General features: G+C 46.3%; 1 protein-coding gene across 17 annotated transcripts in view; it reads right to left on the bottom strand.

Annotated features, from left to right (window-relative positions):
- Positions 1 to 17,828, bottom strand: part of EHMT1 (euchromatic histone lysine methyltransferase 1) — a 163,719-nt gene that overhangs the window by 9,432 nt on the left and 136,459 nt on the right. For all 17 annotated transcript variants that reach the window (XM_075060610.1, XM_075060617.1, XM_032765224.2 and 14 more), the window contains 3 exons: positions 16,892 to 17,007; positions 14,400 to 14,486; positions 8,390 to 8,468 (listed from right to left, as the gene is read on the bottom strand). In XM_075060610.1, the coding sequence (XP_074916711.1) occupies positions 8,390 to 8,468; positions 14,400 to 14,486; positions 16,892 to 17,007 (282 nt within the window). The remainder of the gene's footprint in view (positions 1 to 8,389; positions 8,469 to 14,399; positions 14,487 to 16,891; positions 17,008 to 17,828) is intronic.

The raw sequence follows: 17,828 nt of genomic DNA, 5'->3' as shown, positions 1-17,828 counted from the left end.
AAATTCAGCAGGCTTTGCAATTTTAATGGGATCTAGTTCAGGCTGGGGTGTTGAGTCAGGCCAGGGGAAGAGTGTGTTGGATAGAAAGGTTGCAGAATGTCCGCCTTAGGGTATGGTGAGGAACATGTCGCTCATTCCATAGTGAACAGAGAGCAATGAGAACTTGATCAGAGGGCTTCAGAGAAGGTGCCTGAGCTGTTTGCAGCAGAAGGACAATAAAACCCACCACACTAGGATTTCATAGAGGGTTTAACCCTGAAAGCTGGTTACTGCGGTGGAAAGGGTCAGCTTCTTCAGCTGTGATTCTGTGAACGAGTCTTTTCTGGTTTTGCATGATATGCAGGAGCAGGGTACGTGCCTGGCGGACCGCAGGTGCATCGAGCCTGCCAACCTCACTGTGTGTTGACAAAATGAGGCTCTAGTTAAGGAGTCATGTGAGGAGCCAGGGAGAACCAATGGGAACAGCAAAGAGGCCTGGGGGTTGTTTGCCCTCCCTCTTTTAACATAGAGAAAGCAACATAGGAAGGGGGAGGTTGAGGGAATGGATCATACAGTGAGACTTGAGATGTTGGCCTGATCCTGCCACTCTTATGCAAGTTCTTCCTCATGGACACGGTCACTGTTGACTGCAGTGGGAAGACCTGCATAAGGAAGGGCAGCGGGAGCTGATCCCGTGCTTGTGACACACTAAGTCATTTCCAACACCCCCGAGAACTGAACTAAAATGTAGCTCAGTAATGGGGTGAAGGATGGACTTGTGGGGGGGACACATCACTGGGAGTCACAAGACCAGGGTTCCAGTCTCAGCTCTGCCACAGACCAGCTGGGCGTCTTTTGGCAAGTCCCTTAATCATTCCGGGCCAGGACGCACTAGAAAATCATTGTCTGAAACATATTAACTAACCCCATGTAGCTTTCGAATGTACGTGGACTAGCCTTCCACTTCCCCATATATTAAATGGGGTGATACCACCTAGGTCAAAGGGGAGCGTAATTCATTAATGTTTGCTATGTGCTTGTGATCTTCACATGAAAGGTTCTAAAGGAGAGTCAAGTGTTACAGTCAAAGCAGGCAACTTTCATTAGCAAGAGGCAGCAACTGATAAAATGCAATCTCATCTTTCCCAAAGATCCCGAGAGAACGTGTGTTTCTCTGCATTTCCCTAGGACAGCAAGACGATGGCTGTCGTTTTAAAAGGGGAAGCCCAGACAACATCCACTATAGGACATCCTACCCAAGAGCACTGAATTGGCAGAGAGGTGGGGCTATCAAACAAATGTTTGCTTTTTTCAAACACTGAACAGGATGTGCGTGTAGGACCTAGCATGCTAAATAAACCACAGCGCACACAGCCTGGAGTGACAAACAAAGATAACTAAAATAATGCCCCTACTGCTCCTTTGTGCTACAGGGCAAACTCAAACTCAGCCATTCTCCAGGGATGCTGAGCTTTGCGAGGCAGCTGCCTGGCTGGGTAGGACTTAATGGCCTTTTCTTCCATAAATTTCAAGGCCAGAAGCATCCATTGCAATCATCTTGTCTGACCCCTGTATAACATGGGCCACAGAACTTCCCCAAAATAATTCCTAGCGCGTCTCTTGGAAAAAAATCCAATCTTGATTTAAAAACCAACAGTGAGGGAGAATCTGCCACGACCCTTGGCAAATTGTTCCAATGGGCAATTACTCTCACTGGTAAAAATTTCCACTTTATTTCCTGTTTGAATTTGTCTAGCTTCAAATTCCAGCCGTTGAGTCAGGTTATACCTTTCGCTGCTAGACTGTTATCATTAAGTATTTGTTGACTGTAATCAATGAATCTTCTCTTTGTTAAACTAAATAAATTGATCTCCTTGAGCTATTACTATGGTTTCTAATCTTTTAATCATTCTCCTGGCTCTCCTCTGAACCCACTCCAATTTATCAACATCCTTCCTGAATTGTAGACCCCAGAACTGGACACGGTATTTCAGTAGCAGTTGCACCAGTGCCAAATACAGAGGCAAAATAACTGCTCTGCTCCTACTCACAAGTCCCCTGTTTATGCATCCCAGGATTGCATCAGTGTTTTTGGCCACAGCATCACACTGGGAGCTCATGTTCAGCTGATTATCCACCACAACCCCCAAATCTTTTGCAGAGTCACTGCTTCCCAAGATAGAGTCCCCCATCCTGTAAGCATGGCCTACATTCTTTGTTCCTAGATGGATACATTTACATTTAGCCATATTAAAATGCCGTATTTTTTGCTTGTGCCCAGTTTACCAAGCAATCCAGATTACTCTGCATTAGTGGCCTGTCCTTTTCATTATTTAGCACTCCCTCAATTTGTGTGTCATCTGCAAACTTTATCTGCGATCTTTTTGTTTTTTCTTCCAAGTCATTGATAAAAATGTTAAATAGCATCGGGCCAAGAACCGAACCTCACAGGACCTTACTAGAAAAACACCTCCTCAGTGATGATTCCCCATTTACAATGACATTTGAGATCTAACCATTAGTCAGCTTTTAATCCATTTAACAGGTGCCGTGTTAATTATATACTATTCTAGATTTTTAGATCAAAATGGCAGGCGGTACCAAGTCAAACACTTTATAGGAGTCTAAGTATACGACATCAACTCTATTACCTTTCTCAGCTAAACTTGGGATCTCATCAAAAAAAAAATCAAGTTAGTCTGACAGCATCTATCTTCTATAAACCCGTGTTTATTAACTTTATTAATTGACTTTACTGAGGCGCATATCAGACTCCATTACCTAGCTCAGGTTCGAAGTCAGGCTGACAGGCTTATCATTAAGGTTAAGATTTTATCACAGTTATTTTTAACAAAAGTCAGTGCAATCAACAAATTTTCACAGAAGCCTGTGACCTGTCCCCGACTTTGACAAAATGGGCCTGAGGAGGGTATGAGATCCAGAGCATTGCTGTGAGAGAGGAAGGGGGGCTGGGTCCAGCTGAGAGCTGTGAGGGTCCCCTGTGACCTGTCCCCGACTTTGACAAAACGGGCCTGAGGAGGGTCTGAGACCCAGAGCCTTGCTGTGAGAGAGGAAGGGGGGCTGGGTCCAGCTGAGAGCTGTGAGGGTCCCCTGTGACCTGTCCCTGACTTTGACAAAACGGGCCTGAGGAGGGTCTGAGATCCGGAGCCTTGCTGTGAGAGAGGAAGGGGGGCTGGGTCCAGTTGAGAGCTGTGAGGGTCCCCTGTGACCTGTCCCCGACTTTGACAAAACGGGCCTGAGGAGGGTCTGAGATCCGGAGCATTGCTGTGAGAGAGGAAGGGGGGCTGGGTCCAGCTGAGAGCTGTGAGGGTCCCCTGCCGCTCGCCGTGGCCTGGAACGCCAGAGCCCCCACCAGCTGACAGCTCCAGCCCCGCTGCTATGGGGTGAAGCAAAAAACGTCCTGGAGGTCTCCTGAACTCACGGAATCCATGATTTCTTAGCCCTACTTATAATTACTTGAGCCATCCCATTTACCCTTTTTAAATACTGGCACAACATTAGCTTTCTTCCGGTCTTCTGGGACTTCCCCAGCATTCAAGACTTATAGAAAATCAACATTAACAGTCCAGTGAACTCCTCTACCAAGTCTTTTAAAACTCTTGGTTGAATGTCTTCTGGACCTGCTGATTTAGAAGTCTCTAATTTTAGTATTGCTGTTTAACATCCTCCTGAGATACTATTGTAATGAGAAATGTGTTATCATAGGATGACATCATCTGTTTTTTCCCCAAACACAGAATAGAAATATTTTTTGAGCACCTTTGCCTTTTCGGCATTATTATTGCCAACTCTATTATTTCCTCACAGCAATTTGGCTCATAAACTTGTTTCAGTTTTGTGAAACTGGCCCTTTTAAAGCACCAAGCGTAATATATATCACTGGTCTGAATTTTACTCTGTTTGCACATGATCACTCATACCTAAGCTAGCCTTAGTTTTTCATTCAGTGATCAGATCCGCTCCATCTGTCAAAACAAGGTCTAATATAGAATTCCCTTGCATTAGTTTCAACAATTTCTGAGTTAGGAAATTGTCACCTACAATATTTAGAAATTTCAAGGATGTTTTAGTTCTGCCAGCATGACCCCTCCAGCATCTGTCACTCAAACTGAAGTTCCCTATGATCACACAGCTTTCCCTTTCCTCTACATTATAGATAAGGTGCATAAGGAGCTGGTCTTCCTGTTCCCTAGTGTGATTTGGTCTGTAGCAGACACCAACTAATGCCCCATCTCATGCTTTACCTGTTAGGACATTGATCCACAAGCATTCCCGATCATTTTCTTCTGAGTTACCGGTGACTGAAAACAGGTAATGACATTTTGGACATATTTTCCAATCACTCAGCGAATAGCAGGGCCTTGCCTTCTGTTTCCTGCCTTCACCTGACTGCAGTCTGCTCTCCCCTGGCTGGTTTTGGCTGACAGGTTTCTTTCTCTGATTGATTACTCCCAGTTGGGGGCTGTTATTCCACAGATGATGAGGCGAAATCCCACACAATTCCACTTCCCTGACACTCCTGGAGAGACAACTCCACCCTCCTCCTCCTGGTTAGTAACTCTACATTAGCTTTCTGAAAATGGGACTACATGTGGCTGCCAAAAGGCTCAATCTACGATTAATCCACAGATTCTCCATCAAAGCTCCCAATGGCTACCTAAACGGAGAGGAAGGATGGCCCCGTGGTTAGAGATTTAGCGCACGGATTGGTTCGGTTCAAATCCCAGAACCGCTGCAGACTTCCTGCATGATCCTGGGCAAGTCGCTTGTACCCATTTTACAGCTGGGGAACTGAGGCACAGAGCGGCTAACTGCACTTTCCTACCTCACAGGGCTGTGGTGAGGATAAAGATGTTAAAGACTGTGAGGTGCTCAGATTCTATCAGAATAAGAACCTAAGGTACCCAGCCTTCAACCTTTATGCATCTTCGATACTGCTGCTGCTGGTGAAGATAAACAAAATGCACCGTTTCACTGTGTATCCTGACGCCTCTTCATTGAACAAATCTCAGAAGTTAGGTGATGAACATACCTAAAGCACTAGGTCCTAATCTGCTCTCTCCTGCCCCACCCTGCAGTTAGCTAATATACTATAGGGATCGGTCCTGCACAATACTTTCTCTGCTTTAGCAGACTTGGATGGAATTGTCCTAGAATTTGTTCCACAGGCCCCTTTCCAATTTAGCTTCTCTTAAAAAGTGTTCCCATCTCAACTCCAGTCATTACTGATTACTCGACCGCCATCGTCATGTGCAGACTCATGTCCTCCCTCCATTTCTGGGGGGAGAAGGGGAAGCCATTGTGGCTCGTTTCCACAACGCTAAAACTGGCCTTTCTGATAATGATGCTCAAGACAGTGGCGACTGTCTCTCCTCACTCTGTTAGTGCGATGTTTTCAGTGCAGCCTCAGACATTGTAGCACTAAAAGTACTCAGTAGGGTCTGTCCTACTTTTGCACATAAACTCGCTCTGATGCCCAGAGATTGTAAGGCCTCCATGAATCGGCAGCAGCAGCAGCAGCACTCCAGGTTATAAAGCCACCATATGTTATCTGACCATCCTGCTGGTACTCCTGGTTCACTTTTTCCAGGCATTTCCACTAACGATTTTCCCAAGCGCCACATGACTTTGCACCAGCTATTACCTTCACTATGATCCTAGTGGTTATGGCTACCCCATTAAAATTTATTTCTCTACCACTGCAGATTTACAATGGATGGGCTGTCTCACTTCTCAGCCCACTGATAGGTTAGCTCCTCAAACGTAGCCCTAGCAAAGAGGAAATGCTGCTCCCTGACCCAACAGATCAGCTAGGCTTCTTTTCTGCTGCCTGACATTTCTACTGAGAGAATCCTGTTTTCCCTGGATCAGCAACGTACAACCAGGGGGCTTTTCCATGTCCTCTCAAGAATCCTCTAAATGGTGTGGTTGGACTATCCCGGTGGTTAGTCCCACAGCGCTTTACACAACCACACGAGAGAGCTGAATCCACTCTCGCTCTCCAGTTGCTGAACAGCCGCGGCTGGGAGTGCAGTCAGGAGGCCACTCCAGAGCTGTGTGCTCAGCACTCTGCACTTCTCCAGGAAGACCCAGATTTGATTCCCAGGTATGATCTCTCACTCCTCGAGCTGGCAGAGGCTAGAATTACTTTGGGGGGAACCTGCTTGGCCCCTGCCATTATCGAGGGCTTGGCTTTGCTTACAAGTACTGCCTTCCCTCTGCATGACACAGGAGTAGCCTAGAGGGGCTCTGGAGGGAAGCAGTAAGGAGGAGGCACAAGGAGCACCCCAAAGAGAAGATCCCCTCTACTGCAGGGCTTTCTGCATTCCAGTCTCAGAGCCCGAAATGCTGAACCGTGCTTTCACCATTCCTCACTGACTGGTCAACCCAATGAAGTTGTGTCAAGTTTCCAGCGAGGGCAGAATTTGCCAGAGCTGGTTCCTCATGGGAAGGGGATGATCAGCACATGCTACATTAAGAAAGGTCTGTACTGGCTGCTGGTTAAATACCATGATCATGCTAGAGACAAAATCTTCCGATATAAGTGATTACATGGCCTTGGCCTGCTGGCTTCAGTGACCTCCCTACATTCATGTCTGTATGTAAGAGCTCTGCCAAGGAAAGTATCTGGGATGCTCCCAAGTTTATGCATAAATCTTTCAGGCCTTGTCTACGCGAGAGAATTAAATTGGGCAGTGCTGGTGTAAAGCTATGTCTTTACTAGGAGGGCGTTATCCGTATAGGGACATGGGTATGCTACACCAGCAAAGTACTCCTGCCACAGAGGCAGCTAGACCGGCAAAGCTGCACTTTGTCCCACAAACAAAACAAGCTGGGCCAGTAAAAGCAGTCTTGCCAGTAGAACTATGTCTCCACTGGGCTTCTGCTTGACCAGCGACGTTGGTCAGGAATCATACCTCCTGACACAGCTTTCACGGCAGCAGTCGGTAGCGCAGACCTGGCCTGAGCGCCAATGGCATGGCATACCCACACTAGCAATGTTGTTTCAAGTGCATCTCCTCTGCACTGTTCAATGCTGGTGCAGTTGTACCAGCCACTGAGCACTCTTATTCCAGAGTTCCTAACACAGCTTCCTGAAGCAATGGTTTCTGGGAGATTCTGAAAGGCCATCTGGGAACTCAGGGGAACTATGGGAGAAGAGGTCAGACTCCCATAATACCATGAGAAATTAGCATAATTTCCCCTTACAGAACTCCTGGCAATTCCCTGGTGCTAGCATCATTTCTTAGTTATTTATCCAAAAGGGAAGCCAGGATGAATGACGGGTTTCTGATCTATCGCTTATCAATCTGCCTATTCCCTACAGTGTATTTTCAATCCTAGGCCCTGTCAGCCTTATTAGCAGATCATGCTGAAGAAACACAGGACAGATGTGGGTTGGCAGCCATGTTGAAATGCCTCAATCTAGGCTGATGGAGAGAAGGTGCAATGTGGAGATGATTGCCTGGTTAATCTCTGGAGGAGGAGGATGCAGCCTACTAGCTAATCCATGGATGGACAGATTGACCCTGAGCATTTAGTGAGGTTTATGAGAGAGGCTGGTCCTTCTACTTTTCTGATTTCAGAGCACTGGCTAAATGACTCCTCACTGGATCCTTCTTTAGTGGTTGGAGAGGCCTCTCCCTTTCATAAAGGCAAAGCCTCTTTTTAATCTTTAACTGCCGAACCAATACGGAAGCAGGATGGAAGCTGGTTTGCAGCTCCCCACAGAAAGTCATCAGCATCACCTTTCTGCACATTTGTTCTTGCCAAGGACAGTTTCGCATAAAGCTTCCGCTCAGACTTTTAAAAGTGAGTTTAAAGTCCCTAAGAAAAGAATGAGCTGATGGCTCGAGGGACACCAGTCCTTCTCGGGCCAGATGCAGCACACCCAGCAGCGCAAGCTTCCCTGCATTGCCCTGCCAGGGTACAAGAAGCCGAACCTGAAAGGTCCTTTACTGGTGAGCTAGTATTTCAGTCTATCAGCTCATTCATCGGTGATCTCTTTAGTAAGGCTGCTGACATGGGCGCTGGTTAGTGCCAACTGGGGATGGGCTTTGCTACAGAGGTACTTGGACATTAGAAATCAGACTGAGACACCAATTTAATTCACAGAGCTATCAGATAGGAATAACTTGCAATGACTATCGACCTGAGCTGCATTCAAACTGCTGACCTAACTCAGTCAGGCTTTGTACCCCATTACCAATCCCCTGAGCCACACAGTCCATGCTTTACTTAGCCATGAATAGATGAGGTGAGAAGTGCTTCCCCTCTCCCAAGATCTCAGACTGCTCTGCCCAGCAAGATGAGGACAAATTTTCTTTTAGCTCTTTAGAACAGCAAGCACTGGCTTTTGTTTTGCCAGGGAGTTCCTTGAACACACTACCTTGTTGTCAAGGTCAAAGAGATAGGAGTCCTCTTCACGTACATCTGCCTCTGAATCGGAAATCAGCTCTCCAACGTACCTGTCGGATGAATGGGAAATGCAGCAATGAGATGCTTGTGCAGATGATAGCTTGGATTTTAACATCTTGCCTCTTGTGTGCAAAGCAAAGAGTGAAAGTGACAAATCAGCCAGTATAAATCAGCATAGATCCATCAAAGCCAGTGGAGCGATGCTGATTGAAACTAGCTGAGAATTTGGACTCACATCTTTAAAATAAAAAAACAAAATTCCTTTACTCAAGTTGTTGCTAATACTTTTCAACATTAAAAGTGAATTTTAAAAAAGGATCTACTTTCCCCCCAGTAACAACAGGCTAGTTAGTTTTGCTTTTGTTTACTGTCCACCGACTTTCTGGTTCTCATGTACAATATTGCAACACTTGGGCTGCACACACTGTAAGAGGACGTTTACATACCAATGCATAACTGTTTGCTTTGGAATGTGCAAAAAAAACATGGAAATATTGTTACTGATCATAGAAGCTACTTACTTAAAGCCTTGTCTTACCATCTCCTAGCTGTCAACATTAAGTTAACCTGACAGTGTTCCTTTAAGTAACTGGGCTTCCTACCACCTTCAAATCAGGAGTACAGGTATGACTTTATCAGAGTCAATGCAGTGACACTGATCTAAAACCAGTGTCACTGAGATCGCCATCATGCCCGGTAAGTATTCTGAGATGTCAGCCTTCTCCTCTCCATCTGAAACGGCTTTGCTTCAAGTAGAGGATTAAATATTTGTAACCTCTTCCATGCTTGACACATTGCCAGCCTAGCTATCACCATGATAATAATGATTTATTTGTATTACCGTAACGCCTAGGAACCCTAGTCATAAACCAGGACCCCACTGTGTGACAGACTGGGAAACAGAAGGAAAGTGAGACAATCTCCATCTGTCTTATCTTATATTCACATTGTAAGATCTGTGGGACAGCAACCGTACTTCTGCTGTGTGTGTGCACAACACCTAGCACAATGGGGTCTGGGTCCACGGGTAGGACTCCTACGTGCTATGGCAACACAAATAAATAAGCAATAGGAGTGATAGGTTAGGAATATGAGTAAACGTCTTTTGAAGAGAAAACTGAGGTTTCCATACTCCTTGTTCCTACTGCTCTTAACAGCATTTTCAGCTTCCAAGCGCTTTCCAACATTAACTATGTGCATTCGCCCTTGTGATGCTAGCATTTGACCCCAGGGCCCTGGAGATGAAAGCCTGAAACATTAACCCTGAGAACCACCAAACATTCCATAATAGAGGGGGCATTTAGATGCAGATCCTGACCTCGAGCAGTCTGGCATAGAATTGCTATATGAGGCTAGGATGCCGACTGTATGTGGAATCCTATCATCTTGCCTTCATTGCATCTTGGTATCTATTAACCACTCCCATATGGCTGCAGCATTAGTGGAAACAACAAAATCGTTAGTAACCTAGAGCAAAAGAGGATTATGGATGGAGCAAAATTGCTTTAGTGTCACACAGTAGCCAAAACCAAAGGCAGTTCAAAAGCAGTTGAAAAATGGCACCTGGAAAAGCATTTTATTTTCTGACACTCCTTTTGATAAGCAATTCTGAGACAAAAAAATTAGTTAAAACAGAAGTTGAGATGTAGCTTGTATGTTCCTTTAGGGCCCAATTCTACAACCAGTCTTCACTTTCAGCAGTACTTACTCATGGAAATAGTTCCATTGATCTCTCAGATCAGAAGTCAGTGGAAAGACTTACATGAGGTAACTGTTATTCAGCAGCACTTTATCTATCTCTCTCTTACAGGTTTATATGGTGTCCGTCACTTAGGTAACTGAGCACATTCCATGTAAAAATCAATAGCAAAGTCAAGACTCGATGGAGTCTCTGGATCTTCTCCCTTTTTGGGGTAAAAATTCTGCTTGGCACAGGTTATTTCTATGGCAGGATGGGGGACAAATCATAAAGCATATGAGGTACGGAATTGGAAACAGGTATCACCAGCCCCCTTAGCTCTGTCCCTGTGCCCCACCAACCTGAGCACCCTCTCTACATGCTATTATAACCACCTGCGAACATTCTGAAGTTAATAGGGACATTATTAGCAAGGAAACAAATACGCTGTAGATTCAAATCAATTCTCCCTGGAGAGCTAGTTGCATATGGAGCTGGTAACAGGAGCGCCTGTTTCAGAGGAGTGATTCTGGCGTTGTGGCGCCATCTTTGAAGAGTGGGCATGGGTTAATTGACTGGATGTATGTGGAGGGACCGAAGACCTACATTTTACTAGGCAGAATATCGTTCCAAGGACCTACACATAATGTAAACATGGCAGCAGGCACCGGAGGTTTCTGTAGTGGAGCGGTATGTAGGCAACTGTTCTCAGCCTATGGTCTTCTTGTTTTCAGCTGCCAAACTGCATTTGAAGACAGCTAAATGCTTCTATGCAAGCCATTGCTGTGTTTTGCCAAGGGGGTGTTTTGCAATCATGAATGGGAGGGGAGGGGGCTTGAGTGATCGTGAACAGGAGGTAGAAGACACTCAGTTAAAATCTGGTCCAGAAAAATTACTCTGCTCTGAAAGTATACCGACTATGCTGGAATCGAGTAATTTTCACTCTGGAATAGAATGTTCACAAGGGGAGCTATTCTGAAGTAGCTATTGTGGAATAGGTTATTCTGCAATAGCTACTCCAGTCAATTTCCCCCTGTGCACAAGCCTTACAGTGTGTAAACACTGGGGTTTCTTTCCTTATGGGAATAAGGTGAGGGAGGGACAATTCCATGCCTTGCATATAGACAGTTAAAGGTAAGAAGCTAGTGTGGCTGGCTCACCAAAGGAGGGTGAGCTGAAGACTGACCTATGGTTATACTGGTGACACTTAGGGTACGTCTATACTACCTGCTAGTGTTCCATGTATTGAGAATCGATTTATCGTGTCTCATCTGGACGCGATAAATCGATTCGCTAATCGACGCCCGTACTCCACCTCGGCAGGAGGAGTAAGCGCAGTCGACAGGGGCACCGCGGCACATGACTTGCCGCTGTGAGGACGGCCAGGTAAGTCTAACTAAGATACTTTGACTTCAGCTACGCAAATAGCGTAGCTAAAGTTGCGTATCTTAGTTTGAAACACCTCCCCTTCCCTCCCCCCGGAGTGTAGACCAGCCCATAGTGCGGGCATGTTACGTATTCATTCAAAGTTGGTTAGTATGTGGTTCATTTTTGTAATGGAGAAGAGGTACAGTGTGACAGGTGAAAGGGTGTCATGAGTTGTGGATGGGGATAAGCTGAGCTAAAGTGGCTTGTGGTATCTTCACTCAACTCTGCAGTCCCAAAAATGTCACATTAGTGATCATTTTTATTACACCATTACCTTAAATTTTAAATTTCCTGGCATTCATGCCTTCTGTTTAAAAATTTACATTTCTCTAATCAGCTGTTCCTCAAATAACTTGTGCATTTACTCTAGTGCAGTGTAGCAGAGTGGCTTCCCTCCAGTGCAGAGGGGGTTAACTCCCCTTGGGAGGCACAGCTAAGCCCTCCCAGTCCCCTCGCAGGAAGTGCAGGGGTGGGGCAGGAAGTATAAAAGTAGGGCCCTGCGCTCAGTTGTGACAGACCATGGAAGGAGGCAGATGTCCCAAGCAGAGAGCTGAGCCCTCAGCAAGGTCCAGGACCAGTCAACTCACTGCTCATGGCGATGGAAGACCCCAGAGAGAGACTGGAGGGAGGGTCGCCCAACCGCGAGCCTGTGAACCAGAGCCAGGCAGTGATGGCGCAGCACCAGCAGAAACTGGGAGGAAGCAGTCCAGGAAAACAAGACTTCAGTTCGGTTGTGTTGCCAGGATGCTAGGTAGCAACCCCGTTTCCCTGCTGACCCTGTGGTGGGATCACCTGCCACCGTTAGGGCCCTGGGCTGGGACGCAGTGGAGCAGGGTGGGCCCGGGTCCCCCACCCCACTTTATATTCAGCGACTGGCCAAGCATGAAACTTTAGGCCAAGACACCTGAGCCAGTGACTGTTGGTTGCTCGGCCCACACCCCCAAAGGGGCCTGACCCCGACACTGTGCAGTTGTTGCCTGCCCCAGCCAGGCGGTTGCGGGCGTTAGACAATTTGCTTGCCCTGCCCAGAGGGCTAGAGCCCCAGACTCTGGTTGCCTGCCCCAGCCAGAAGGCTGCGGGTCAAAGATTGTGTAGTTGCTCAGCCCAGATGCAGAAGGCCTAAACCCTAGACTTTGGCTATTTGCCCCAGTCAGGAGGCTGAGGCCATAGACTATTTCATTGCTCAGCCCCCAGACCCTGAGGTGCCAACATCATAGACTGCTGGTGTGCACCCTAAACAGGGACTGGGGATCCCTGCCGACGGGCAGTGTGCTGCTGTAGGTCAGGCCACCCCAATGAACTTCTAGCCCATCTACCGACTCCCTGATGCCACCGGAAGGGAGCACCCTGACCGCGACAGGGAGGAACCCTGTATCTGTGAAGAGCTGATGCTTTTCCCCCCCGTTCTTACTGGACCCAGTTGATATCCAGGCACAGGTTCAGCTCTGGACTTTGAATGCTCCATCTGGGTACAAAGCCCTGTTCGGGTTTACGAACTTCATTCACCAGCTCAGCTGGAAGATGGATCTCAGGAAAAACCCGGGCAGGGTTTGGCTTTAAGCCAGAACCATGAAAACACCATCAAGGCCATTATAGCTTCTAATGAGCTTTTGCAGCAATGCAGGTGCAGGACAACTTTACCAAACTACTGCTGAATTTATTTATTTAAATTTCTGCTGCTGTCCAGACTTTCAGGCTAAGATTTCTCAGAGGTAATACCTTTAAAATTAATTCCCTGCCCCATCCCAAAATACCATGAGGCATCCATGACATACTGCTAAGAAACAGAGATCCTGCTTTCATGGGAAGAACAGGAGCCTGGCCTCACTGAGAACACAGCTGAGTGGGTCATTTTCCAAAGCTCACTATGAAGAATCAGCACCACGCTGAAGCCTAAGAAATCACTGGTTCAAACAGGAATTATTTTTGTTAACCATACATAAACGATAGCAATCATTTTCTTTCTTAGGCCCTGATTCAGCCAAGCACTTCACGTGTTTAACTTCAAACATACACTTAAGTGCTCTGCAGAGTCAGGGTCCAAACCAGAACTTCGCTACTGCAGAAAACCCTTAATTGTCTCTCACTGACTAGAGATTGGCCCAGCTCAAAACACGGGCTCCAGAGACACTGATGCACCTCCAACCCCTCAGACTTTGGGATGTTGCAGGCGTGAATTTTGCAGTTTGAGCCCATCTCCAATACAAATTAAATGGATTACTTCTACCCCCGCCTTGCATTTCCCATATCGCTACTCATTTCTGCTAAACAATCAAAGCTTTCAGAGCTTAAACCAATGTCTCTCAGGCATATCTATCAACACAGCAGTCACTGTGACAAAGTCATAAGCTCCAATTCAAGAAAGCAGTCCTATTCCGGACAGCTCTTAAGCACATGTTTAAATCTCACTGCTGTCAAACGGATTTAAACACATGCCTGTGTGCTTTGCTGAATTAGGGCCATAATGTGGAATTTATGAGACTATTCTCATTCCAAAGTGATGCATGGAGGTCACTAAGGTAGGGTGGGTTATGAGCCGACTTAGGACTTCAGCAGCATGGGGAAAGCTTGAAGATATGTTCTAACTGCATAGGGGATGGATCACTTGATTACCTGTTCTGTTCATTCCCTCTGGGGCACCTGGCACTGGCCACTGTTGGAAGACAGGATACTGGGCTAGATGGACCTTTGGTCTGACCCCGTATGGCCGTTCTTATATACTTAGGCTAGATGGTTTTGTATGAAGCAATTTCTTTTTGCGTGCACCTCTCCCTTCAATAAGGAGCATTCTAATTTGGGAGCATGACAACAACTGTCCAAAAGAGTTCATGAGCTGATGCTCTCTTTGTGAGCTACTCTAAGCCGACGAACTTACTCGCACACGAACGTTCCCAAGGGGATGTCTTGCATTGACCGCACGCCCCAGCCCATCTTTTGTGTTCGATAAAGCTGCAATCGAACCCTGAAAGACAAGAAAAGGGGTCCCATTAATGGCATCAGAGGCAGTGCTCTGCAGAAAGGAGTCCACTCTCTGGGGAGGGGAGGGTTACACAGAAATTGCAAATTTAATCAGAAAATGTTAATTTCAAGAGACAGTTTCTAGTTTTGTCACCATATGACCCCAGTTCTTTGCACCCCATGATCTGCTCCCTCTGCTAATGTGAGCGGAAGGAAGAAAAACAAGGTGCAAACTGGCTTCTGACATAGCAAGAGGGGGAAACAGCACCTATGTGGCAGCTCTCCTTTATCCCCATCCTGCAGAACCCCCTTTACCACACCCCATGGGGACTGGGTGCTCTCCATGTTACCATCCCCGCCTTAAACCTCTGGAGATTTACACATGGGATACAAATGTCAGCTACCAGCTTCTCTTCCCTCCTGCATGTTCCCCATCTGCACAATGGAAGGAGGAGATGTTTGAGGAGAAGTCGGCAGGAGCACATGGGAGCATGGCTGTGTGGAAAGTGTGCTGCAATGGAGGGGATGGAGCTGGAGCAGTACTCAGAACGCCCTGGATCACTACACAGATATCCCTTCCACCTGCACAGAGCTGGAAGTTTGGTGGGTCCCACTGATTCCTATCTAAGCCACTACCTGAGAGGTAGGAAGGAAACTGTGTAACTTGAAACTTGCTGGGTTTCCTGGCCCCTATAAACATCCTATAAAACTAGACTCAGAAAAGCCCCAGTAGGTCCTCTACTGCACTGCCCAGCCACTGCTGGAATATTTCCTAGGACCATCTTATACTTAATATTCTCCAGGAATGTCCCCTGCATCCCCTGCTGGAGCCTAAGGCCACTTGCATAGACTCCATTATCGGGGGGGGGGGGGGGGGGAAGGAAAGGGAGAATCCTGATGCTCCCCTTTTCTTTTCTTTCCTTTCCTTAATTTCTCCCCATTGCTTCTTTTGATATCCCTTTTACATCGGACTGTCTTAAATAATCCCTCTTCCTCCGTGGCACTTCATACCCTTGGCAGACTGTACCAGGAGCACAACCCAAGGCAGACAGGCTTTCCTTAGCACTAGCAGCTTCAGAAAATGTGCTCACACCGTGCTTCAGGCCTGAGGAAGCTGCATTCTGTTTTGCCTTGTTCATCACCAGTAAAACAGGCAGCTGAGTTTTGGATCGCGGACACTGTGTGGTTGGGGGGTGACGCAGGGAACATCGCTTGCTTTTCAGAGGCCAGGCAGAGCTGGTAGGCCTGCCAGAGGGAAACATGCACACTGACATGTAACATTAACTTGGAGCAAATCTGATAAGGGAAATACTGAGAATGAAGAGGAAGCACCCAGGCATCATTACTGAGCAGTCACTTTGCAGATCAAAAGCCAGGAGTTATCCTTGATTTCTCAAGGGATGCGGCTCTGGGAAATATCTGACCTTATCACAGGGTCCACAGGGACTTATCACTCAACCTCAGCCTCAGTTTACAGAGCCAACCTGCCTCCCTTAGCAAGACTTTAACAAACAGGGCACAACAGTGACAACCCTGTTTGCACAACTCCTAAAGGAACAAACATTATTGTGTCAACCAAGGGGGAAAAAAAGAGAAAGTGCGGCCAAGAATTTCATCAGGAAAGTCTCCTGAGTGGGTTTTTTTCTTTAATAAATTTCAAATTTTCATCAGATTTCAAAGTTAAAAAATCAGTTCTTTACTAAATCAAACTAAACCAAACCAGAGACATCAGTTTAACCTAGAGTCAGTTCTCCACAACATCCCTTCCCCTGTTTTACAGGAGACAGCCAACATTACCAAACTGAGTCCCTAAAGTTACAGGCTTACATCCATCCTTCAGCAACACAATAAAAACAGTGTGACTGACAGCACTGAACGCAATGGGTGCTGAGCATCTCTGGAAACAAAATAAATCAGACCAGTTACAGAGGCACTTTAGGAACCCAGGTCCGTAAGCTTTGGCCATCACTTCTGATATGAACTGCTAACCTACAATTTTGATATAAATGGCTCCATTTTTTCCTTATTATTACTCTGTTTTCCCCAAAGACCTTACCCTGAACTGCCAGTGAAGTGACCACTTTAAAAAAAAAAAAAAAAAAAAGAAAAACCACACAGAAGCAACTAATAAATTGTACATTTGGGTTGACTAAAGAACACAGAGGGTCTAAGTGTCTAGGCCAGCATCAGGGTGGTATTCTCAGCTGATCTACAACCCTGCTGTTGTTTTGTGGTCACTAGCAGGATCCAGAGGCTTGGCTCTGGTTTACATCTTTCAGTGATGATATAGCTGCACCATTTCTCCCTCGTCTTTGGAAATCTTTGCTTTTACAGACAGACTAGAGCAGACAGGCAAGGGGCTTTATTCCTTTTAAAATAATGATCCAAATCAGGAGCCTTCTCTCTCACCTGAGCCCATTCTGCACCACCCGATTCCGGCAGTTTCGCCAACATGAGCAAGCGTGGTTACACTCAAAGATCAGCGGTGGCTCAGACATGTTGAATTCAGGCAGGAGTCGGCCATCCTGGAGAAAAGACACGAGATTATATTCCTGTATTCTTTTGGAACTGGAAATAAAGCTGGAAAGCTCCAATCCAGAGTTGAATTTCCTCAAAGTTTAAGTCAATCTAGAGCTGATACACTGGTTCCCATTCATCTTCCAGAATTGACTCAGATGACAACACAGATCCATACCCAAACTTCCCAGAAGTCTGAGGGAGCTCTGCACCACTATCAGAAACAGAGGACAGGCAAAAAATAAAAACAGAACTTTGCCTGCATGTGGTGCTATTCAGCTGCAGATCTCAAGATGCTTTACAGAAGTGTGCATACTTCTTTAGCCACATTTCGCAACTGGGGAAGAGAGTCTATGGTATAGCCTGGACTAGAATCCAGGTCTCCAGACTCTGAGGCCAGCAGTCATGCTCCTGGACCACCTTTATTCTCATAAGAAGCCCCTCTAAGTATCTTCCAGTTACATGGAGATGAGAAGGTGGCAGATAGTGCACCATATTTAACAAATTTGGACATAAATGCTCAAAGGATACGAGCAATGAAGTCACTTTGAATTGTGAAGCCTGTTAAAGCACAATTCAAATGGATACCTGGCAAAAGCCAGGAGATACCAAAATTCCCAAGGGAGAAGCCTGCAGAGACTATGGGAACATGATCTTAGTGGAACCTGCTCAAGGATTAACCTCCCTGGAGAATTTAAGCATATATCACAAAACACTAGAGCAGCCACCTATCAACCCTGTAATTAAAATACATCCACTCAGCCTTCACAGGAGGTAGATCATGGTAAATAAGGGAAAAATAAAACATCCCTAGTCCCTTCCCCTCATT

The sequence above is a fragment of the Chelonoidis abingdonii genome, chromosome 24 (assembly GCF_003597395.2).
Source record: "Chelonoidis abingdonii isolate Lonesome George chromosome 24, CheloAbing_2.0, whole genome shotgun sequence".
NCBI classification, from domain to species: Eukaryota; Metazoa; Chordata; order Testudines; family Testudinidae; genus Chelonoidis; species Chelonoidis abingdonii.
The sequence above is the reverse complement of the archived record's forward strand: the minus strand, read 5'-3'. Positions and strand labels throughout refer to the sequence as shown.